This window comes from Cervus canadensis, chromosome 21, assembly GCF_019320065.1.
Source record: "Cervus canadensis isolate Bull #8, Minnesota chromosome 21, ASM1932006v1, whole genome shotgun sequence".
NCBI classification, from domain to species: Eukaryota; Metazoa; Chordata; class Mammalia; order Artiodactyla; family Cervidae; genus Cervus; species Cervus canadensis.
Window position 1 is genome coordinate 22,683,071 of NC_057406.1, and position 23,833 is coordinate 22,706,903.

At 46.4% G+C, this 23,833-nt stretch overlaps 1 protein-coding gene across 1 annotated transcript; it reads left to right on the forward strand.

Annotated features, from left to right (window-relative positions):
- The first annotated feature begins 1,090 nt into the window (after positions 1 to 1,090).
- Positions 1,091 to 22,653, forward strand: EMP1 (epithelial membrane protein 1). The gene is made up of 5 exons (XM_043440431.1): positions 1,091 to 1,247; positions 17,028 to 17,140; positions 19,167 to 19,263; positions 19,365 to 19,505; positions 20,405 to 22,653. The coding sequence occupies exons 2-5, from the start codon at positions 17,063 to 17,065 to the stop codon at positions 20,569 to 20,571; spliced, it is 483 nt and encodes a 160-aa protein (XP_043296366.1). The 5' UTR covers positions 1,091 to 1,247; positions 17,028 to 17,062; the 3' UTR covers positions 20,572 to 22,653.
- Positions 22,654 to 23,833: the final 1,180 nt, after the last annotated feature.

Below are 23,833 nucleotides of genomic sequence, written 5' to 3' on the forward strand. Positions count from 1 at the left end.
GCTGACTTGTGACTCAGCTGCTCCTGCTAATTTGCTGTTCTCCTTGGATCAGTTACTTCACCTCTCTGGGCCTGGGTTCCATCTTCAGTAAAATACTCATTCTAGTTAATATTTATGAAGGGCTTATTAGGTGCTAAGCATGTGATAAGCTCTCTACACGTATTTCTCACCATAACTCCATGAGAGGTACTGTCTACCACACTTACACCCCAGGAAATAGAGGCATACAGTCACATAGCTAAGTGGAGAGCAGCCGGACTCTGGGCTCCAGTGGATGCCTGGCCTTGGGGTGACAGGACTTCTAAAGGCCCCTCCCGGCTCTGGTGCTGAGCAAGAGAGGAGTGGGACAGGGAGATGGTTGGGACAATTACGCACGAGGCGCTCAATTGTGGAGCAAGGTCCAGGTGATTATTACTTAGAGATCAGAGAGCAAAGTTCTTAACTAGACGACTTCCTCCTGACTACTGTGAACGTGAGAAGCCCGGCCGGGCATTCCTGGAGCCTAATTACAGGGTCTTTCAGCCAGCGCCCCCATCATTCAGAGGCAGGTTTCTGGGGTCTCCTGGTGTGTTCCCCTTTTCACCCCTGCCCATCCCCAGGACAGTGCCCAGGGTCAGGCAGGGAAGTAATCAGAAGTCAACCTGATCATTCCTGACCGTGAGCAGCTGTGGATGCGTTTGGTGGGAGAGGAATAATAGCCCATTTGTGGGATGCTTAGCTGGGATGTCAGTGGGCAGAGCACTTCAGTCCCCCTGTTCCTGCCCCCACCAGATAAAAGTGTGGGCTCATCACCTCTGTTTTACTTGTATCCCCGGCAACCCACTCTCCTTTATGGTGAGGAAGAATGGGCTTCGGTAAACAGATCTATTTGTGTGACTCCTGTTACTCATTTGAAGCCATGTCACTCCTTTTTCCACTGTGGTCTGTGTGTCTGAGTCACAGGGAGCCTAAACTGGCTTCTCTGAATTGATGGCTCCCTCCCAGCCTGTCTTGACTGACTGCCAACTGAGCAGGGCGTAGCTTACCAACACATTTTTTTTTTTTTAAGCCGGACTGATTCATAGAAACTCCTTTAAAACACAGTGAAAAGAAACCGCCCATCACACACCCCAGCACTCCAGCTCAGGAAACTTATAACCTCGGGAGGCCAGCCCTCTGCTCACTGTGATCACAAACCTCCAGGAGAGCGGACGCCTGCCACCAGCTGCTGCCACTTAGGGCACCTTGGTCGGTCACCGGACCCTCAGGTAGGACAGTTCCCGACACTGCCGGAGAAGCCCAGAGAACTTTTCTTGCTTCCCACTGCTCTCCTCCTTCTGACCTCATTGAAGCTTTTTCTTATTTCCTGGGCTATTTTTCTAGGACTCCTTGAATTGAGCCCTTCAAGCTTTTTAGCTAAAAGTGGGCATTGATACAACTCTTAAGGTTCAGTAAAATCTAGTTTGATGGGGACCCCGGGGTAGAGGCAATCATGGGTCCGTCTGGGCCGTGATTATGTCTTGCAGGAACGGGGTTCTTGTTCTGAAAGTGTGCTGGGAGCAGGGACTTTTGGAACATGAGAGGATAGCGTTTTCTTTCTGGAGGAAACCCGACGTACCTTGAAACCGGACAGCACCTCTGGCTGCTTGCCAGACTTTGTCAATTGCTCTGTTGTGATTTAAATTGCTCAGGACTTGAATCCTTTCTCTGTTTGCCAGTCTTTTGGGGGTGAGGGTGGGTTGCATCTGCTTTTCAGTTTATTTTCATGGTGGCTGTCCTTTGGCTTGTTCATTTCGCTTTTCTTTAAGTGTAAATGTTTGGTTTGGTTTTTTTTCTTTCCACGGGATAGGAGGAGAGCGGGTGGGCTTGTTTAAAGAAAACTGTTAGAGGGAGAGAAGGAGGGAGAAAGAAGAAACTCTCTCTCTTTAAGTGGTGTTTGAAATGTAACACAGGAGGGGCTCCTGGTGCCTGATGTGGATTTCAGAGCTCTCTCCCAGGGCCAGATGTGGAGGGCGGGGAGAGACAAGGGAAAAGTTGGGTTTGGAGGGCAGGGTGGGGTTGGGGGAACTTCATCTGTTCTTATTAAAAATAAAGCAAAACACTGCATCGCTTTATGCTTTTATCCCAGAAGCAGCCAAATTCGGTGCAGAGCAAAAAGACAGCCTATCAGAAATGTTAAAATAATTTTTATTTCTTAGGTAGATGTAAGATTTTTTTTTTTTTCTCCTGCATGGCAGGCAGTGATTGTTTTGGAACGTTTAACTTCTCACTCTTTCCAAAACATGGCTGTACAAACGCAAACACTCATGCTAATCATGAAAGGATCTGGAAAAGGAAGAAGGGTGATTTCTATTTGCTTTTTCTTCTCAAGGTTAGCATGTTGGTTGGTTGAGGTGTGGCCCATTTCAACACAGATACTCGTGTATCTCCCTGCCCGGCCACCCCACTCTACACACAACACAAGGAGAATGACAGGATACAGCTTGCCTGATGAAATTAGGCTTTTTCTTTAGAAATGTGGTTCGTTGGAAGAGAAGATTCAAACATAATCTGCCTGGGTACAGGCAAGGTGCCTGCTAAAATTGCCCTCCAGGGGATGATTCAGTTAGTACAAGGGCAACTTTTCAAGGTGCAGGGGACTCCCACCTTTGCTTGAAATGTTGATTATTTTTAGATTACATCGACATGGATTGGGGAGGCCATTGTCATTAATGATATCCTGAGAAGCTAGAAACAAATCTTTGAGCCTGTGCAGGCTACAACTAGTAAGAAAGATTTGACCAGTCAGGAAATGAAAAACACTGACGACTGTTTGCACGTAAACCACCCTGAATCTGACTATTTGTACGGTGTCTCACTTTACGCTGGAGTTTTATGCATGAGAAAAGTGTGCTGTGTGTTATTGCCTGGAGTTTGAGGGCAATTGAAAAAATGCTGTTCTTATTCCCACTTTCCCATCTTCCTCCAACAAGTAGTAAGAGAGTGTCTTGGCTGTGGGGGTTTTTCTGGATTTCAGCTATGTATGTTCGACGAGACTGGACTGGGAGTTTGTTTTTTTCTCCCTGCTGCTGTCTCCCACCCTTGGGGGTGGATTGAATTCCACTCCAGGCTCTGAGGACTGGGGCAGGGGTTTGGGGCTGGCCGGAGGGCCACGGGATGTCCGGTCTGGTGTCCTGGTCTGAGGACGCCCCGGATTTTACATTGTTTGAGGATACAAAACTGTCCTGGGAGTTGGCAGGAGGCCTTCAGGGACCAACCCAGGGTAGATCACATCCCAGGGCAGACGGTGGCTCCCTCCCAGGAAGGGAAGAGACGTCCTCAGGCCTCAGAGGGGAAGAGACGTCCCTTCCACAGACCGCAGAAAAGACTGGGGCTGTCTCCTCTCTTCCTGCTCCCCTCCTAGGCCAGACTTGGCCCGTCCAGTTCCCAGAGACATCCAGACTCTGGGGGACTGAGAGAAGGAGCCCCATAGAGCCCACCCTGGGGATGCAGACCGTCTTCGCTTGGTCTGCGTGGCTCTGGGGGTTTCAGCTGGTACCCGGACCCACTGGGACCAGTGGAGAGAAAGCAGCCAGTGCCTCACAAGGCTGAGAGATGAACCAAAACAGCTTTTCTGTAGGCACCTTGGCATCAGATAGGGAATATATCTGAAAAACGGCCTCAGAAAAAGGCACAGGGCAAATATAGTTACATGTCATCCTTGATTTGTGCACTGAGTTTGGTAGAGATCTTGGAGGTCAACCTGTTCATTCTCCTGCCATATGCAGAAATCTTATTTTCACACCACCTTGGATGGATGAGTGTTTTATGCTTCCCTAAAATTTCCAGAGAAGGGACTTCGCACCTTAGAGAGTACTTCCACGCCCACCCTGCTTCACTGGACAACTCTCATCACTAGAGTTTCTTAGATCCAGCAAAATTGGCTTGTCTATAACTTCTATACTTTCTCCTGAGTTCTCCAGTCCTGAAAATATCTATTCCATTTTTGCTGTTGCTGTTGATCCATCCAGTGCTCTCATCTTCTAAACACTCAACTCTTATTTAGTATTTGATGATAAAACTTGATAGATCTGTGCTGCTGTTATTACTATTATGACTACCTAAGATTCCGAAAGAGCAGGGAGCATTGCTGAAGCTTTGAGGCTATGTACATACTCATCCCTACCTAGGTGATCTGATTCTGAGGTCTCTTTTTTTCTAAGCAAGGTGTGTGGTTTCTTCTTGAACTGACCGCATACATAGCTGCCTAGCACAAAATCTCAGAGCCACCTAGGACTCTCAGATGTAGGTACTCAGAGGGACACCCAGTGACTACCACAAGGTCATGGTTAAATCAGTGCAATGCCAGAAACACAGGCTTCTACCTTGGCCTGTGGGGCTGGTCCCTTAACTTGGTCCATAGTTCATGGAGCCCACGCCTTGCCACTGTTACTTCCTGTAATGGTAAGTACAGCAACAGGCTGCCAGTTAGCATAACCTCAGTCTATTTGCCAGCAGGCAATCTGGACGTCCAGCTCCTTGGAAAGGACTCATAATCCTTAAGTATTGTAGAACTGGAATTTTCTGACCATAAACTTCCCTTTTCCCATACTCCTTTTAGTTCTGCCCAGATGACCCTGGATTCCTATTCAGTAACCAAGGGAGCAGAAATATGCTTCTAATTAGGAGTTTGCTTGGATTCCCAATACCCTATACGCCATATACACATGTCTCAAAACCACGCTAAGTAACACTTCAGTTACAAGTCATCTCTCTCAATTTAATTGAGATCCGCAGACACTGAACCACAAAGATGAAAGCAGAGCCCATGTGGGGATTGCTGCTTCTCTCTCTTCATTTTAAACACAACATTTGGGTCCACGTTTTCTTCTCTGCGGGCTTCCCTGGTGGCTCGGAGGTTAAAGCATCTGCCTGCAATGCAGGACACCCGGGTTCAATCCCTGGGTCAGGAAGATCCCCTGGAGAAGGTAATGGCAACCCACCCCACTGTTCTTGCCTGGAGAATCCCATGAACAGAGGAGCCTGGTGGGCTACAGTTCACGGGGTCGCAAAGAGTTGGACATGACTGAGCGACTTCACTTTCTTTCTTTCCTTCTCTGCTGTGGAAATGGCATTTCTCTTTAACTAAATTGGATCGCTCTACTGGTGCCTCTGGCCTTACCGAGGATGTGGCAGTTTTCATATTTCCCAAGCCTATTTCATGAATTCTGTCTTCCAATGGGGTAATTAAAATTGAGAACACGTGAGGCTTGGGTTGAAATTGGTGGTTGGAACCCTTCGGCAGGTGCCAGCTGGCTAAATAGGAGGCTTGAGAGGCTTCGTCTTGTCCTGAATCTGCCATGTGAAGTGGGCAGGACATTTGCCTTCTCGATGGAGGGAACTGAGCTTGGTGGTCTCCATGGACCCTTGTGGCTCTGAGACCCTATTGTTCTAAGATCCGATAGTTCCTGTTCTGAGAAATCCCATGGCTCATGCTAACAGCAAGTTTAATCCATAAACACTGGTAGGAAAGTGAAATGATGTAACATGTCTGCATGGAAACAGGAGGATGGAGGACCCAGGTGGACTCCTCTGCTTCATCCGCTTAGAGATTCTTCAGGTACAGGTGTCCGCGGGCTTTACTGCTGGTTGCAATGAGCATTCACCCAGCTCATTCACTCAGATGAAAAGAAAGAAGTTTGATTTATGAAACCTGGGCAGTGCTGGGTTGGTGAAGCTTTGTGGGGACACTGACGACAGCAAGTGATCCACCAATGAACCCAGACCAGGCTCCAGAGACAGAGACGCGAAGGTGGTTCTGGGAAAGGAGCCTCACCCTCTTTTCAAGGAGGGTGTGGCCAAAAGGTGTGGATGGGAGCGGATGGGGAGCTGGGCTTCGAGGAGGAGAGGGAAGGTACCAGGAGGAAAGGGGTGGGGAGCAAGGGGACTGCCCGAGGTTTCTTAGGTCTGTGTGCTGGCTGAGGGAGGGGGGCAAATGGAAAGGCCTAGAAGAGGGAGAAGAATTGATGCTTTCAAACTGTGGTGCTGGAGGACTCTTGAGAGTCCCTTGGATTGCAAGGAGATCAAACCAGTCAATCTTAAAGGAAATCAGTCCTGAATATTCATTGGAAGGATGGATGCTGAAGCTGAAGCTCCCATACTTTGGCCACCTGATTCAAAGAACTGACTCATTGGAAAAGATTCTGATGCTGGGAAAGATTGAGGGCATGAAGAAAAGGGGGCAACAGAGGATGAGATGGTTGAGTGGCATCACCGACTCAATGGACTTGAGTTTGAGCAAACTCTGGGAAATGGTGAAGGACAGGGAAGCCTGGCGTGCTGCAGTTCATGGAGTCTCAAAGAGTTGGACATAGCGACTGAACAACAACAAGAAGAGGGAGAAACTGGGAAGAGGAAGCCAGAGAGAGGGCGAAAGAAGAGGGCACAAGTGTGAAGATGCTGGACCCCTGACTCCCTCCCCTCTGGTTTGGGGACCACCCACCCTCAATGTCAGGATAGTACTTGGGGCCAAGAATTTTGTTCTTTGTCTCACCCCTTCTTTCCCCGCTATGAAGAACCTTCTGTTGTTAAGGAGGCAATGTTAGAATTGCTATGGATTACTTGTGCAGTGTTCATCTTTCCCTAAGGACATTTTTTTTTTCCCTTTCCAGAAGGGTCAGGTCAGGACTGACAGCAGAATGAGGTCCTTGATACTTTGATGTCTTCTTTCAAATAATCAAAGAACTCTGCTTGGGAGGCTGGATGCGGGAGTTGGGGAGAGGTTATAGAGGTCAGGCCAGCCAGGAGTGTCCATACTTAAGCGAAGCTGAGACCTCAAGCTTCCCTTGGCTGTTTTGTGCTTTGCTGCTGGGGAGGGGGCCTTGTGCTGTGGGTGGGGGCCAGGGTGGAATGTTTGAAGCTCCTCTGGGGCCAGCAGTGCCGGCGGGGTGGGCTGTTTCAGCCTGGGCTGGTTCTGCTGGTGGACCTTCTCAGCAACTCAGTAGGAAGAAGCAGTGACCCTCCAAAAGCCCTTTGTTTTTTCCAGTGGCATCACTTTGGAGAGTCTGTGCTGACCCTCTGATTAACTAGGAGGGGTTGGAGAAACAGAATGAAGCAATAGATCCGGTAGAAGTTCTAGAATTCTGCCAGAAGTAGGAGAGAGAAGCTGTGCTGCAGTGGGGAAAGCCTGGCCCAGGAGATGTGAGGGAGTGGGCTTCATCCCGATTCTGCTTTCACCCTGGGGACCCGTTTTCCCACTTTTGTCAAGGAACTGGACCGAGTAACTTCAACTCTGCTAAGCCTCTAAATAACCAACTGCCTGCAGAAAGAGCCACAAAGCCCACAGCCCACGCCAGGCACCGGGGCGCCCCTGGCTGCACCCGCGTCTGTCCCTGGGGCCCCCACTACCTCCCAGACTGCAGCCTGCTGGTTGAAGCCTGTTGCTGGTTGAAGCCTGTTGCTGGTTGAAGCCTGTTGCCGCCACCTACTGTCAGACCCACCCAGGCGCCCCCCACCCCCCACCCAGGCTGGGCCACACCTTGAGTTTCTTCCAGAACCCTAGTTATTATCTTGGCAGTCTCTCCCTCAGAGACGTTCTGGCCGCCAGAACACTCTGCTTTTGTCAGCAGCAGAAGACAGCAAAGGTTCCATCCTTGCCCTGGGGACATCGCCTGATGGCCTGACCAGCTGCGGTCTGGGGGCGGGGGCTGGCCTCTGTCACCCCACCCAGGTCTGGCCTTGGCCTTGGCAGATGTCACCCAGCCCCAGCCCCTCCCCGGACACAAAAGAGGACAAGGGGAAACCAGAGCGAGCGAGCGAGTGAGAGAGAGAGAGAGAGAGAGAGATTATTCTCTCTGGGAACATTTGCCAAAACAAGATTCAAACTGCTTGTTTGCTTTTAGCAGAGTGGCTGGCCCTCGGATTCTGCCTGAGAAGTTTCAAGCGCATTTCACTGGGCTAAGTTGCTTCTTATCCATAAAGGAACAAAAAGGAACAAAACCAGCAGCCGTGCAGCCTTTGCTCTGTATCAGTCACGAGCCCTTCGATCCTCACGCTTACGGCTGTGAGGTGTGCAGATGAGCGCTAAAAGGGGCTGGGGTCACCACGATGTATGCTTGAAATAGCTTACAATTTTATGTGCCAGCTATACCCATCAAACCTGAACGTCTTTTTAAAAGGGGCGCAGTCAGGAGTCGCCCCCAAATTCAAGCTTTTTTTTTTTACTGCTCAGTACTCTGTCTCTCCAGGAGCTACTGTCCAGAGAGGATATATCATTTTCCCAAAGTCAGCAGAGTCAGAATTTTTTATGAGAATTTCGTTTTCAAAGAGGTGCTCTTTTTCTTTCTTGCTTTTGGTTCCCCTTAAATAACATGCTTGTCCCAGTACCCACACCCCCAGTTCCTTATCCCTAACTATGTGGGAATCATGCCCGTCTACACCAGGGCCAGATAAGCACCACCCTTTCTATAGTAAACCCTGTTCACAGTTGGGAGGTGCAGTTCCCTCACCCCCAGGACGATGAAAAAAAAAAAAGTTGTTTTCTTTGGATCATGTAGATTCCTGTTGCTTTTGCTGCTTGACTGCTGACGTTTCTCCTGGTCATAAAAAACTGCCCCGCATTTTAAAAAAACAGACCCCAGTATGAGTGTACACAGTGAATTACAGCCCAAAGTTCTTTCTTGCCACACCAAACATCCAGGCATCCAGAAGCAAGAGGAGATGGTGCTTTAGGATTCTTTTTCTCCACGTGTTTCCCACGGGGAAATTAATGCCCCCCTTCCCCACCCTCACGTAAAAACAATATTTAGAATGGAAAAGTACACTTGATATAAAACAACAAGAACAATGGTCAGAAAACCTCATCCAAGGTCTCATTCACTGAGCCTGTCTTTAATCCCAGCCTTTTCCTCCTGCGGATACATCCTCTACGGCTGCTCCCCAAAGACAGTATTTCCTCTTCTGCTTTTGCGTTCAGTGGATATTCATTTTGCCAACCCACAAGATCCTCAGTGGGAAACAAACACATCAAAACAAACCAAACAAAAGCAAAATGATCCTGACGCGTCGAAGACAGAAAGGCATCAGTGCCACCACCCTGCCTCATGTTCCTAGGAGAGGCACAGCTGCAGTTTTGGGTGTGACGCCAAGGAGGATGGGCAGATGTGGGCTGGCCCATGGAGATCATACGACTGGGAGTGGCTCTGCCTTTCATCTTGTGCCTTGGAGAAAGCCTTGTGTCTCGGTCTGAGAAAGCATTCTTCAAAGTCTGCAGTTATCCAGAGGAGATGGGAATTTCACTGAAAGCATCAATGGATAAAAAGACAGAGTCTGTCCGGCAGTCGGGTCATCTCAGGACTGTGTTATGATTTACTTGAGATTGGGGGATCTTTGGCTGATATTCTGATATTCTGATAACCTGGAAGTTCTGCTGGCGAAGTGACCACTTTAGAAAAAGCATTAGACAAAGCGCAGAAGTAAGATGGAGGTAGTCATTGCCAAGAGCCGCCTCTAATGCATTGTCAGGACCTTTCTGATGAAAGAGTGGGGAAGTTTTTGTAGATAGTCAGTTATCCATGACTGGAGAAGTTTAAGCATGATTAAGGTAGTTCCTGGTTATAGATTTGTAGATGAGTTTCATGCTCTGGGGAGGGATTTTAAAGTCCAGGGTTTCTGTAATTGAAAGAAGTAGATAGAAAAGTTAAATCTGTAGATAAAATAGTATTTAGAAGTTTAAAATTTTTTTCTTTGCATTTGCCTGTTTCTTCTTGAATAAGAGGGAACAAACACACGTATAACCTTGCATATTCAAACGTCAAAGATACTCAGGAAATATTTCTAGAGTTTGCATATAGTAAGATGTTCAATACATATGTTGTTCAGTCTCTAAGTTGTGTCTGACCCTTTGCAACCCCATGGACTGTAGCTCACCAGGCTTCCCTGTCCTTCATTGTCTCCTAGAGTTTGCTCATACTTATGTCCATTGAGTTGGTGATGCCATCCAACCATCTCATCCTTTGTTATCTGCTTCTCCTCCTGCCCTCAATATTTCCCAGCATCAGGGTACAGAAATAATTTCTAAAAATAACACAGGACTAAAATTCACCTAGATAAAAAAAAAAGGGGGGGGGATCATTTTCTCTCAAGAATTCTGTTGTTTATTATGAAGACTTCAGTTACCTTGACATTGTTTTTCTACAGGGAAGAAAATATGTCCTTTCTTGATTCATTTATTTGCTGGCTGAACAGATACTTGGCACATGTCATAGACAAGATTCTCTTTTCAGAAACTTAGAATCTTGGGGGTTGGGGAGCCAAACATTTCCACAAATAATTCTGTTACCAGGTAGGCTACCACTAATGATTTTAATAACAGGAGAAAAGTGACTACTTTTGACCTCTGTATCAGGGAAGGCTTCCTAGAGGAGGCAGAATTTAAACTTCCTTGAAAACAATGTGATAGTTAACTGGAGGAAGGTTATAAAAATAGATCTTTTTTAAAAAATCTGTTTTTAATCCTAGGATTTAAAATTCCTAGGATTCCCAGGGCCAGTGTGGAGCCTCTTTCCTGACTGGTGGTGGAGTGGTTGTGTGTTTGGAGGATCTGAGAAGAGGAGTGACTTGGTCAGATAACCCAGTGGTACTGAGGATATACTTAAGAGGGAGGATCAGAAGAGGCGGGTGGGAGAGGCGGGTGGTCCTGAGCTGGACAATGACAGTGGGAGTGGAAAGTAAGAATGCGTAGGAGGTAAGTATTGGAGGAAGAACGCATGACCTGATTGTGTTATTTTAGGCTGTAAAACTGGGATGAGAGGAAGGAGCAATGCGGACTTTGGCAGCTGGTCACTATTGCTCCTGTCTCCCCAGAAAAGTCTGGGCTGTCTTGGCTGCCGGAGAAATGACTAAACTGTCTTCTGGCTCTTGAGACAGATCCACGTGCTTCTCAGGAAGTTATGTTATGCCATCTGGTTGAGGATGCTTCCACTTTGCCTTTGTCTGGGAGACTCTCGCCCACTCCGAGTGAATCACAGACATTTGAGCTCTGTGGGACCCCCCACTCCCATCACTCACACAAGCCCCCAACTCACTGTTTCTGATCTTGTGACACCCCCAGTCTCTGGCTAGTTCTTCAGTGACTCAAGCCCAGGATTTCCATCACATCCTTTGCTGGAGAAGTAGGTCTTGGGGGCTCTGTTCTGTTGTATGGCTCCCCATTACTGTTCCTCAGACCACTCGAAGGCCCTGCTTCCCCCAGACTGTGGTGGCTGCTCAATAAACACACAGACTCCAGGGTTTGGAAGAAAGTTATCAGTCAGCAGTCTGACCCCTGGCTTAGTGATCGTGGAGCCAAATTACCAACGTCTCGACTGTCTGTCTAGAAGTCGATTCTCAATGTCTCTGCTATGAGTTACCCATCAGAAAAGGAAAGGTGTCCACAGAGATCTGATTAATTTCTCATGGTTGAGCATGTGTGCTAAGTCATTTCAGTCATGTCCAACTCTGTGTGACGCTATGGACCGTAGCCCACCAGGCTCCCCTGTCCACGGAGTTCTCTAGACAAGAATACTGGAGTGGGTTGCCATGCCCTCCTCCAGGGGATCTTCCTGACCCAGGGATCGAACCCACATCTCTTGTGTCTCCTGCTCTGCAGGCAGATTCTTTGCCACTGCATCACAAGGGAAGCCCTTCTCAGGGTCAGACCACCCTAAAAGTGTTAGGTTGCCTGCAAAGGGTGAAGAGGCAATAGAAGGCAGTCTCAGGGCTTTGTTCTTTTGATTCTTTCATTTTGTGGGAGGAGATGAGAAACCAATAAATATCGAAGTGGATGGAGCCAGCTAGAGAGGGCCGTCAGCCCTTCCCCCACATCAGTTGGGCATTTACAGCTCCAGTCACCAGCAAGCATCATCTTCAGGTTCAGTGTCACTAACTGCAATGAATGTCCCATTAGCAAAGACCTTCATCCAGATCTGGAATGGTCAGTGGCTGTGAGGCTTGTATCAGGGACAGGAGTGTAAAGAGACCGCTGCCCTAGTGTGGTCTGAGCCATGTGGGAAGGAAAGGGGAAGTGTGGTCAGAAACAAGGATGGCGGTGGAGGAAAGAAAACTGGCGGGCCTGTCGATTAGGGCAGAGAGAGGAACCGGAGAAGCATTACGAGAGCCTGTGTGCAGCTCTAAGTGGTTAACCTCCATTTTTCTTGACAGTCACTTCTCTGCTAGAGTCAGCATTCATGCCTCCAAGACTTTTCTCAGTTTCCCACCCAGCCCCATGGAGTCCTGACCAACCCTTTTCTGTGACTGTTGGGTGGGTGAGGGTAAAGAGGGGATCCTACCCAGCTTCCAGTGGGGAGACCTGTTCCTGGCACCCTGCATAGAACAGTCAGCGGACATCCTATCCCCTGAGAATGCTGTGGATTCAGTAGCTCTGGTGGCCTGGGTCCAACTCCAAGCAGCACAAATAAAATTGTTATAGAAGCCCCAACAGTAACACAACGAGCTTTGGGACTGCCCTGAGCGTCCATGCTCTATGAGGGGGTAGGTGTGTCTCTGAGATCTTCAGAAATGCCATGCTGTTTTCCGTTGCAGTCTGGTTGGAGCTCCCCAGCTAGGACAAAGTGTCTGCTTTCCACTGGAGAGGGCCGTAAATAGCATTCTTTTTCATTCTAAAAAATTTATTTATTTTTAATTGAAGGATAATTGCTTTATAATATTGTGTTCGTTTCTGTCATGCATCAATATGAATCAGCCATAGGTATACATATGTCCCCTCCCTCTTGAACCTCCCCAAAATGTTTCATTCCAAATGCTATAAAATTATAATCCTTTAATTTCTAAGTGTACAATTACAATCTTTGATAATTATTACTCAAGAACAGTTATGTTTTATGAGTATTGTTCAATTGTTGTCACCAATAGAATGGCACTCAGATGCGTCCATAGCCTTTTGAAGAGGTCAGAGAGAGAAATCAATGACAGCTTTAGTGAAACCTATTGCCATGATGGAAAGTTGTAGCAGCCAATACTTGCAAAGATATAAATGCTCAGAAATGGTCTCTTTTCAGTACTTTTATACGAAGCAAGATTCACACGAGGGCAGGGAATGACGCTCTCAGAAAGTGGCCCTGCATGTGATGGGTGGGTAGATGTCTCAAGAGCACCGGGTCCTCTTTTATTTCTGCCCAAACTGCTCTCCAATTTGATAGGTCCCCACTCACCTGTTAAGTATGTGGGCTTCCCAGGTGGCGCAGTGGTAAAGAATCCACCTGCCAATGCAGGAGATGCAAGAATTCTATTCCCTGGTCGGGAAGATCCCCTGGAGGAGGAAAGGGCAACCCATTTCAGTATTCTTGCCTGGAGAATTCCCATGGACAGAGGAGCCTTGCAGGCTACAGTCCATAGGATTGCAAAGAGTCAGACATAACCGAGCACATACAGACATGCTGGTCCCTAAAGATCTCAAGAATTACCTCCCATCTTCCCATCTCAGGATTTCTCTGCTGGGAGGGGGACAACCTGTAGTATAGGGACAGACATTTAAGAAGATAGTTCATTCTGCTTCCAAATGTGTTGGGGAGGGCTACTGAAATTCAAGAAAGGCCTTCTAAGCTGACAATGGATGATCCCAATAAAACCTGACAAATTTCGGGCAATGAAAAGATGGAGAAGCTACTACCTGTGTTATGTGATAGCTCCAGTAAACAGGTTCTACTTCTGGCTGGATACATCAGCCAAAAGCAGATAAAATTGTGTGTTCTGTGCACTAAGATCACTTGCTAATGCAAAGCATTTTGCTCCTTTTTTTGGTGGAAAGATACAGCGTGATTTAGTTAAGTTCAGTCTCTCAGTCATGTCTGACTCTTTGCGACCCCATGGACTGCAGCGTGCCAGGCTTCCCTGTCTGTCACCAACTCCTGGAGCTTGCTCAAACTCATGTCCATTGAGTCGGTGATAACATCTAACCATCTTGTCCTCTGTCATCCCCTTCTCCTTCTGCCTTCGATCTGTCCCAGCATCAGGGTCTTTTCCAATGAGTCAGTTCTTCGCATCAGGTGGCCAAAGTATTGGAACTTCAGCTTCAGCATCAGTCCTTCCAATTAATATTCAGGACTGATTTCCTTTAGGATTGACTGGTTTGATCTCCTTGCTGTCCAAGGGACTCTCAAGAATCTTCTCCAAGACCACAGTTCAAAAGCGTCAATTCAAAAAAAAAGCATCAATTCTTCAGCGTTCAGCTTTCTTTACATTCCAACTCTCACATCCATACGTGACTACTGGAAAAACTATGGTGCGATTACAGATATCTAAATACCCTGAAAGAAAATTGCTATCTTGCTTGATCCCCTCACCCACTCCTGTCTGAACCTCACAGGGAATAGTGATCAGGTGGCGCTGTGGTTTAGTAAGAAGTGAGAACTGGTGGGCCGGAACTCGTGTATGTGGTGTGATGGTGGTGGTGGGGAGGCAGTAGACTAGCCAAGCTGGATGAGCAGGGTATTTGGAAAGCATGAGTGTTCAAATGATCAAAACGGAGAGTGTGAGCGGGGCGAAAAGAATCAGGCTCAACATCAGAGGGTTACAGAGCAGTCTAAGGAGACAGAAAATTCTGCTGGATCCCCAACAGTGTGTCAGAGAGGAAACTCCTAACATTCTCCTTGACCTCATTTAAGAGGCTTTGCTTGGTGTATTGTTTTCCATCTCTGGCCCCTCAACCCCTATTAGGAGGAGGATGTTTGTCAATTAAAAGCAAAGGGGAAAAAACAGTCATTTCTACAGCCCAAGGAGGATTAAGCACAATCTTGTTATATAATGTTTTAATTCCCTGCATTCAGAGAATGAATTCAGGCCTGTTCCCTTCCCCGTGAGGGGTGAGATCAGGATCTAGTGATGGTGTGAGTCTGGGGGGAGTCGGGAGGGTGACCAACACAGGGATGAGAAGAGTCAGTTTCTCCTCTTCATCCCCACGGGTGGTCCCTAGTGGTCCTCCCTGCAAGGCGCAAGGATTCGATGTAGAGATAATTTCTAAGAGGACCAAAATGACTTTATTCACATGGCCCTGTGAACTGGATAGCCAGTATCCTATTGCTTCACGTGGGGCAGCCTGGTGAACGGATGACTCGGTTGCTGCTCAGTTTCATATAATAGCAATAACAGTAATAGTAACAGTAATACTAATAACCACAGCCCCATTAGTGTCTGCCAAGCGCCAAGCACTGTGTTGGGAGTTCTCCATCTAGGATTAAATGTAACACTACTGTGAGCATTGCAGCCCCCACCTTCCATAGGAGGGAACTGAGACCAGAAGGTCAAACAACCGTATGTGACTCTAACTCAGCCTCTGTCTAATTCAAAAATCTCTTTTCACTGTGCATTAAAGTCAAGCAGAAAATTGAGGAGGTGTGATTGAGGAGGTGTGCAAGGATCTGAGAAAAGCAAAAATGCACTGGAATGTATGGGGAGATTAAATAACAGGCACAAAAGCTCTAAGCTCTGCCCTGAAGGCGAGCAGTCAACATCATCATTTTGATCATTCACAGTTGGAGAAATTTCTACAGAAAGAGTCTGGGTGGTAGGGAAGTGCTTAGATGGCGAAGGAGGGAGGGAGTGGTTGGAATGGATCAGGGTGGGCAGTGGAGGCCCGTGTCTGCCTTTCATTCTTGGCTTGTCAACAGCAACCTCCTCCCACCCCCCGCCAGGGTACAGTAGAGCATTCTGGATTTGGAGTGCTTGATGAGGAAAGGGAGAGATCAAAAGCACTGGAAGTGTTGGAATGTTTACATCCAGGCTCTCCAATAAGTACCCTGTCTGAAGTGGAAGGGACTCAAACTCAAAGCTTTAATTAAACAAGGTGGAGGGAGAGAGAGAGAAGTGGGACACAGTTACTGGGTGTGCATAGCCATCTCCTCCCTGGGAGGGGACAGCCACACGTCTACCCTCCCGAGGGTGTGAGTAACCTGAGCCCTTTCCTTCTGAAGTTCCAGCAAGCCTGCACCACCTGGTAACTGTCTTGGGTGTGACAAAGCATTCCTGCCACTGACATCAATCAGAATAGCCGCCCCCTCATGCATCCTTCACACTTCCTTTTATGTTCTAGGTTTGATGATCCATGGGCTCCCCTCATCACTTCTGCTGAGATGATGACTGAATGCTTCCATTTACCCATGCACATTCTTAATCTGTTAGTTCCCCATCCTCCCATCCACCGTGTGATGGGTGCATCTGCTGATGGGCTGTACTGAGTCCAGGAGGATTGGTGTTTGGGTAAATGTCACACACAAGCTGAAGGCACATTTGGTCCCTCCCGCTGCATCCAGCCCCCAGACGTGCCATATTGAGTCGTAGGAAATATAACCCTCTGCCCCCAGACCAAAAGCAGAGTCCCTACCATGATGTAGCCCAAAGACTCAGGTGCAACACAAGTCTTAAAATATTCCATTGGTAGGTGATCAGACCATTAAACTGTAATTGGGTTGTTATAATTATTGAATATTCAACAGCATTATTATAGTGGAAGTTGTGGCTCTCACATTTTATATTTCATACGGGATCAGATTAGTAGCCCATTTGGTCTCTGGGCATTGAGTAATAGCTGCCAGTCTTAGGAAGGCATCCACTTCAATTAAAATCGCTGGGTGAGCAGTTTGATAGAAGTGTGGACAACTTCCCTAATGGAAAATGGAAATTTATACGACATTGTTGCGTAGAGACCTGGAAATGACAGCTGTGAAAGGCCTTTTAAAAACCAAAAATCCTACTTTTGACCTGTACAATGCAAACAAAATAGTAACAGTTACCATAAAATTTTTCTTGTTTTGAAACAGGCTGTATTAGAGGGATGAATATATAAATACCCGAGGTAGAATTTTCTTTCTGTTTAGATCTACGTAAACAGATGAACAGGCACTTGGGGAACTGGGCTAACTAATTAGGTGTTGGCAGAATTTATGGAATCATGATGATTTTTTACTGCAACTCCTCTTGGTTTTAGCAGAGAACCCACCCATGTGGGAAAGCTGAAATAACGCATTGAATGAGAGAGTAACTTCTCCTTTTCCTTTCGTGCTCTCCTTTCTTTTCAGGGCTCTCTTCACCCTCAAGCCACCGAAAAGCCAAGATGTTGGTGTTACTGGCGAGTATCTTCGTGGTCCACATCGCCACCGTCATCATGCTATTTGTGTCTACCATTGCCAACGTGAGTCCTGTTCTTTTCTGTTCATTCATTCATTTGGAAGTTATTTGAATATTTACACAAAGTGCTACAAAAGATGTTTAAGCCATTGTGAATTTACAGCTTAGTCGTGGAAAAAATTAAACACACACTTGCACTTCAAACAACTAAATATTAATAACAAGTGTCTGAATGAGTGATCTCGCCAGGTTGGAGAATACAGTGAGGCTTCTCAGGGAAGGTGGAGCTTGGAGGATGGCTGGATGGGTGGGGTTTCTTTCTGCTAGAGATGCAGAGTGAAAGGAACTTGGGAAGCATTCCAGGAGGTGTGCCCAGCCAGGGAGGACAGGTGGGAGGGACAGGCTTTGTTCAGGACAAAATGAAGACACCATGTGGCAGGCCAAACTTCCTTCTGGGATCCTTGATTAGAAGGAGAAATGGGGGTGAGATGATGAGATGCTTTGGTGTTCCGACCAACAAATACAAGTTCTGAGCAGAGAGTAGCATGTGAGAGTGGAATTATGCAAGATTAACTTCGTTTGCCTGAATTAACAACAACAAAAAAATACAAACTAAAAATACAGAGTAAGCCATAGGCTGTTCTGTCTGAATCTGGGGCTACTCTGACCTCTAGTGGTAGTTTGCAGAGTCCAGTATGCTTTTATTGTGCTTTTCTCAGAAAAAAACAAAAACAAATCCAAGACAACTCCTTGGAACTAAAGACCAAGGCCATGCATCGCTAGATAAACAGATATGACCACAGAATCTCTGTGGGTCCCTGTTACAGTTGAAGGATAGTGAGTTTTAAATTTCAGAGAGAAGAGTTTTGCCAACATTGGTGGGTACGATTATAAGCAAGATTCAATGAAACATCACTGTGATGACCTACCCCTCGCCGTGTGGACTCCTCCAAACTTGGATTTAGCAGTTCTGTTCTGTACACCCCCCCACACACCAAGTCTCTCAGTCTACCAGGTCCAATAAATGGCTTCAAACTATTTTAGTGGATGCCCCGTGCTGAAATCTGAATTATCAGCCTCTAACATGGGGCTGAACTCACAGCTGTTTATTAAATCAAGAGCAGGCAGGCGACTGGACATCCTGGCCCTGCTTTTCCAGTAACTCGCATTTGAACAGACACTCTGTGTAGACAGGGCTGGGTGTTTGTCTTTCATCCCAGAAGGATAACTGTTTCTCTTGGGCCTGGAAGGAGGGGGTGCTGGCACCGTGGTGAGCCTCGGTGAATACATTTTGGTCGTTTTTTCTACTTTCAGCTGCCCCCACAGGAAAGCTCTGACTGGACTATGTTATTATGAAATTACTTTTCATGTTGTGATAATCAAGGTTTATCCTTCTATTTAGATGAAAGTGGCTTATTGATCTCCCCGTCTCAAGACTGTTTTCTTTGCTGCCGTTACGTTTCTTACTTTTTTTCCAGTTGAACATTTTTCCTTAACTTTTTTCACCTTCTTTGCCAGGCCCTTTATTGGAAACAATCTTGGTAGGGTGTATGAATTGCACATCTTTAAAATCAATTTCCTCATGCAGGGTTTCCGTTTCTTAGAGCCTTAGAATGATTTAAAAAAAAACAAAACAAAACCCCAATGGTTGGATTACGTCTTTACTTTTTCAGTAATGAGAGATGTGAAGTCCAGAGAGTGAGGTAACTTCTCCTCGGTCATACATTCTTCTCTCTCGTTTTTTCTTGGGACCTCTGTGACTTCAGTTTTAGCAAGACATTATTTCCACCTAGAGATGAGCTTCTTAGCCCCACTTATGGCTAAACATGGCATCTTGCATAAGATTTAGTCCAGACACAAGCTGATGGTTGTTTCTTTTTCTTTCAAGCCAGGGAGTTAGTTTTTAAACAATTTTTTAAATTTCTTTTAAAATTTGTATTGGACTGTAACTGATTTACCATGTTGTGTTAGTTTCTGCTGCATAGCAAAGCGAATCAGTTATACATATGCATATATCCACTCTTTTTCAGATTCTTTTCCCACCTAACAGGAGTACTGAGAAGAGTTCCTTTATGTCTTTTTGGTTTCAGGTCTGGGTGGTGGCAGATTCGGGAGCGGGATCAGTAGGTCTCTGGAAAAACTGTACCATCGGTGGCTGTGCTGACACCCTTTCCTACGCGGGTGAAGGTACGTGCAAAGATACTGTACCCAGTGCCCTTGAGGAAATGGCCAGCTCCTTGGGGACTGGGTGGCCTGACGTCCTCACTCCCTCTGCCTTCTGTCCACAGATGCCCTCAAGGCCGTGCAGGCCTTCATGATCCTGTCTATCATATTCTCCGTCATCTCCCTCGTGGTCTTCGTGTTCCAGCTCTTCACCATGGAGAAAGGCAACCGCTTCTTCCTCTCCGGGGCCACCATGCTGGTGTGCTGTGAGTGTCAGCTTACTCAGAAAAAGCTTTCCTGTAGATCTCACCCTGGGGGCTCTCAGTGGCTTGAACAGCTGAGCACTAGGGGCAGTGAAATGCCTCGTACAATTTACTGGCTTGGTCATTTGTGCTCTTGGGGAGAGCCCCTGATAGCTACTTGAAATAAGAACCCTCATTGGCTTCACTGTTTAAACCTGGGGCTCCTGGGCAGATACCAAGTAGCCGGGGTCTGCCCAGCTGTAGAGCTTGTATGGGTTCGTGCTCAGTCATGTCTGACTCTGTGACGGCATGGGCTGTAGCCTGCCAGGCTGCTCTGTCCATGGGATTTTCCAGGCAAGAGTACTGGAGTGGGTTGCCATCTCCTCCTCCAGGGGATCTTCTTGACCCAAAGATTGAACCTGTGTCTCCTGCATCGGCAGGTGGATTCTTTACCACTGAGCTACCTGGGAAGCCAGAGCTTGTATCCAAGATAGTTGGAGGGGCAGGGGATGTGGGAGTCCTTAGATAGATGAGCTTGCTGATGGCCATTCCCTCTCTCCCAATATACACAGTTTGATGGAAGGTGTGTTCTTTTGCATCCCCCCAGGGCAGCCTGTCCTTGTGTGCTGGGGTCTAGGTGGGAAAGCCAGTGGAAAGGAGAGGGGAAGACCAGAGAAGCTGGGTTTTACTTCACAGCCACACAAACCAGTGCAGGTGTGAGAACTCGAACACCAGTGGTGCAGCAACATAACCATCAAGCCTGGTTCGGGGCCATCAACAGAACTACCGCTGGGGGCCAAATTTCAGATTTCATTTTCCCATCACCCATGAGGAACATAGGATCTTTCTAAAGTTATAAATCTTTTTCTCGCTTTGAATGTTAAGAAATCAAACCAACAGTGAATCACTTCTCCCCACTGCAGGGCTGTGCGTCATGGTGGGGGCCTCCATCTACACTCATCACTATGCCAACAGCTCTCAAAACCAGTATTCGGAGAGTCACCACGGCTATTCCTTCATCCTGACCTGGATCTGCTTCTGCTTCAGCTTCATCATCGGCATCCTTTATCTGGTCCTGAGAAAGAAATAAGGCTGAACACATTTACTGGGGAACTGGGGGGTGGGGAGGAGGGAGCCCTTGAATCTGGGAGGGGAGTGGAAGTTGCTAAGCAGGAAAAACCAGGAGAGGGAAGGGGGGGAGGGGATGAAAGGGGGGAGGGGCTGAAACCCAAACATGATGAAGGGGGTCCTGTACTGTCCAGCCCCTGCCCTGGGAGAAAGCCGTTGCCTGGGATGGGTGCTCCCTGGATGTGGGCCAGGGGGCCTCCCTCCGGCCACTGGGCTTGGCCTCCAGCTGTTCTCCGTTACACACACCGCCTGGGGCCCCAGCAGCTGCCACATCACTGGCTCCACTTCCGAGGGTGAATTCAGTCTTCAGACCCACTGCACCCAGTTAACACAGCGGTACAAGTTCCGGCCAGGGCAGATATTGGAATAAGCCGAGCCTGGAAGCCATCCTGCCTTTCTGACCCAAAACAAAACATCACCATGTGAAGGGCTCGAGGGAGGACTTTGGCCACTGTGCCACGATCCCTCTTTGTTAAACAGAGATTTAACTCTCTGGTATTTGTGACAAAATGGGAAGAAGAGACATAGTGATTAAGGCCAAGTTGGTGGCTTAGCTAAACTGAGAAAGAAATTTTCACAGTGGAAAGCCTGGGGCGTGGTCAGAACCCAGACCAGGCCTCACACAGCTGTCCCTTGTGGAGACCTCTTGCCGTGGACTTTGCTTGGTCTCTCGCTTAAAGCCACGGCAGCACTCTGGAATTTCTGTAAAGCCACTAACAACCAATTCAGCGGTGGGAGCACCACGCAAATTATGGGAAAAGGGGGCAGTCTTACAACGGGATTATATTAGGGTTATGTTATTAGGAACCTCTCTCTGTGCAATCAGTATTTAAGTATAAGATGTGAGAGAGATGGACATAGATCCTTGCAACTCAATCTGTTACTCTCCCCCTAAATTATACCCTTTTGAGGAAGTTTTATCTAATTAGCCAAGTTGGAGATCAGGGCTCCTGGGCTCAGAGATAGCTCTAGCTTTGAAATGAGCTGAAGGGGTCTCCTTTCAGAAGTCCTGCCTGTCCCACAATACGGATGAGTCAAGGCAATTTTGGAAGCTTCTTAAAACACATGCAAACCAAACCACACATCCTTGGGTGAAAGGTGCTATACAATTGTCAAGTATTAAGCATACTAGATTTCAGTCACAGTAAGAACAGAGTGTCTGTACTTCCAGGAAAATAAGAAAATTTCTGTGAGAGAAATAAAAATATAGGTGATGGGCAGATATTTTAAGGGAAAAGCAAAAACCCCTAAAACTCTTGTGGTGCCAAGTCCGATGGTCATTGAGCTTCTCTGTTGCCACAAGAGTGTTTCTTTGTAGGACTTAGAAGTATGGTATTAGTATGGTAATCCTGGTTAAGCAGTCATTGCTCTGGCCTGGCGCAGCTATTTTTAAGCCATCTCAGATTCTGGCTAAAGGGTTTATTTGTTTGTTTTGGTGGAAGACACTTCCTTTATCAATTTGAGAAGACCTACCCTAGGGAGAATCTGAGACATCTTGCCTACTTTTCTTCTTCTAGCTCCCCCTTCATTCCATTTCTTATATAGTTTTCCTTTTGGGGAGCTGTTATGCCACAATTGCTGGTATTTATATAAAAGGATTATTACTAAGTTTATTTCTTTATGTTTATTCTGGTTAGGGGAATGTGGAGGGTGGGCCACCAAATTATCTGGACTAAGGGTAAATGGGTTGGAAAGCAAAAAACTGTGGGATGATGAACTTTTTAATTATGATTTAGTGATCATATGACTATAGAAGGCTGTCTCCAGTTCAGAGGCAGTCTTGCATACCAGATATATCCAAAAGAGACACTACCATTGTGTTAAAAAGTTAAACTATGACTGGAGTGAACCATGTATTCCCTGGCCTTTTACTTTGTTTCTGTGCCATTTATGTCTCATGTAATTTGCATTACATTGGTGGGTTGTTCTAGTACTGTATTTGGCTTCTTCTTTAATAGATTGATATTTCATATACTATAATTGTAAATATTTTGATACAAATGTTTATAACTCTAGGCATATAAAAACAGATTCTGATTCCCTATGCTGTGTGGGTGTTTTCTTTCTAAAAATGTATGACATTTCCCCCTAATTAAGTTGTCAATCAGTTTGATTTGGACAACTTGGCATTTATCTGAGATAATAAGCTACTTTCTGGTAATGCATTAGGCATTTATACAATAACTCTTTCAGACAACTGAATGTTACTATATTTTCATCTTGCTTTCATTAGGCCTTTTAAGCAAAAAAAAAAAAAAAAAAATGGAACTTCACAAACTATTAGAGAGAGGTTATTATCTTGAATTAGAATGGTTTATGATATTAAGAAATGAGACACTTGCTAATTTTCTTTGAAACAGCCAACTCCACTAATGTGTCTTCAATATATAAGGCAATTCACAAAGGTGTGTATAACATACATTTGCATGAAGGCATTCATTGCACAACCTGGGATGTACCTGTAGGAAAGCTTTGAGGCTTTCTGGGTGCAGTGAGGACTGGAATCAAGGGTGGAAAGCAGAGTTGATGCTGCATACCCCAGTCTCACGCTGACACCAATAAGATGAGTGCTTTCAATGTGGAGTAGGCCATCTTTCAGTCCCTGGTAGACTTGGATGAAATCACTGCACAGAGTAAAACACACACACAAAAACCCCACAATGGAAGTTGAAAATAAGACTTTGACATATTTTAAGTTAAATTAATCAAATTGCATTGATTATTGAAAGCCTCTTAGAGACCTATGTGTATTGGTTCCAAAAGTTATTTTCCTAAGCTGATTGTCTGGAACTCACAGCACATTGTCCACAGAGACAAATTGAAATGATCTTACTTATGATATGGGCTAAAATGACTTTTGTAAGTCTAGCCTGGAAAATAAGTCTAATTATGATTAAACTATAATTGTTATCTTCAATGGGAAATGAATTAGTCAGGTTTTGAAACTTGGACCCCTCTTTTGCCTCTCCAGACCCTTCATTGCAAGAGGAGTGTATCTGATAGAGGCAGAGATGGGAAATGAATAGGGGTCAATCGCCAAGGGGGCATGGCTGCCTGGGAATCATTCTTCCCTGGTCATGTCAGAGTTTGCCATTGAATACAGGAGAACGTGGTATTAGCACAACTCTGACTGGCTTCAAATATATAATTTTTTTAAACTGGAGGTTCTTAAACTGGGACTGCTTGTTCTATTCTGCAACTGCATGATTTAGAATCAACCTTAA

Coding starts and splice junctions, on each gene's coding strand:
- EMP1 (XM_043440431.1), top strand. CDS start 17,063: ATGTTGGTGTTACTGGCGAGTATCTTCGTGGTCCACATCGCCACCGTC. Junction 17,141..19,166: donor TTGTGTCTACCATTGCCAAC/GTGAGTCCTGTT, acceptor TTTTGGTTTCAG/GTCTGGGTGGTGGCAGATTC. Junction 19,506..20,404: donor GGCCACCATGCTGGTGTGCT/GTGAGTGTCAGC, acceptor TCCCCACTGCAG/GGCTGTGCGTCATGGTGGGG.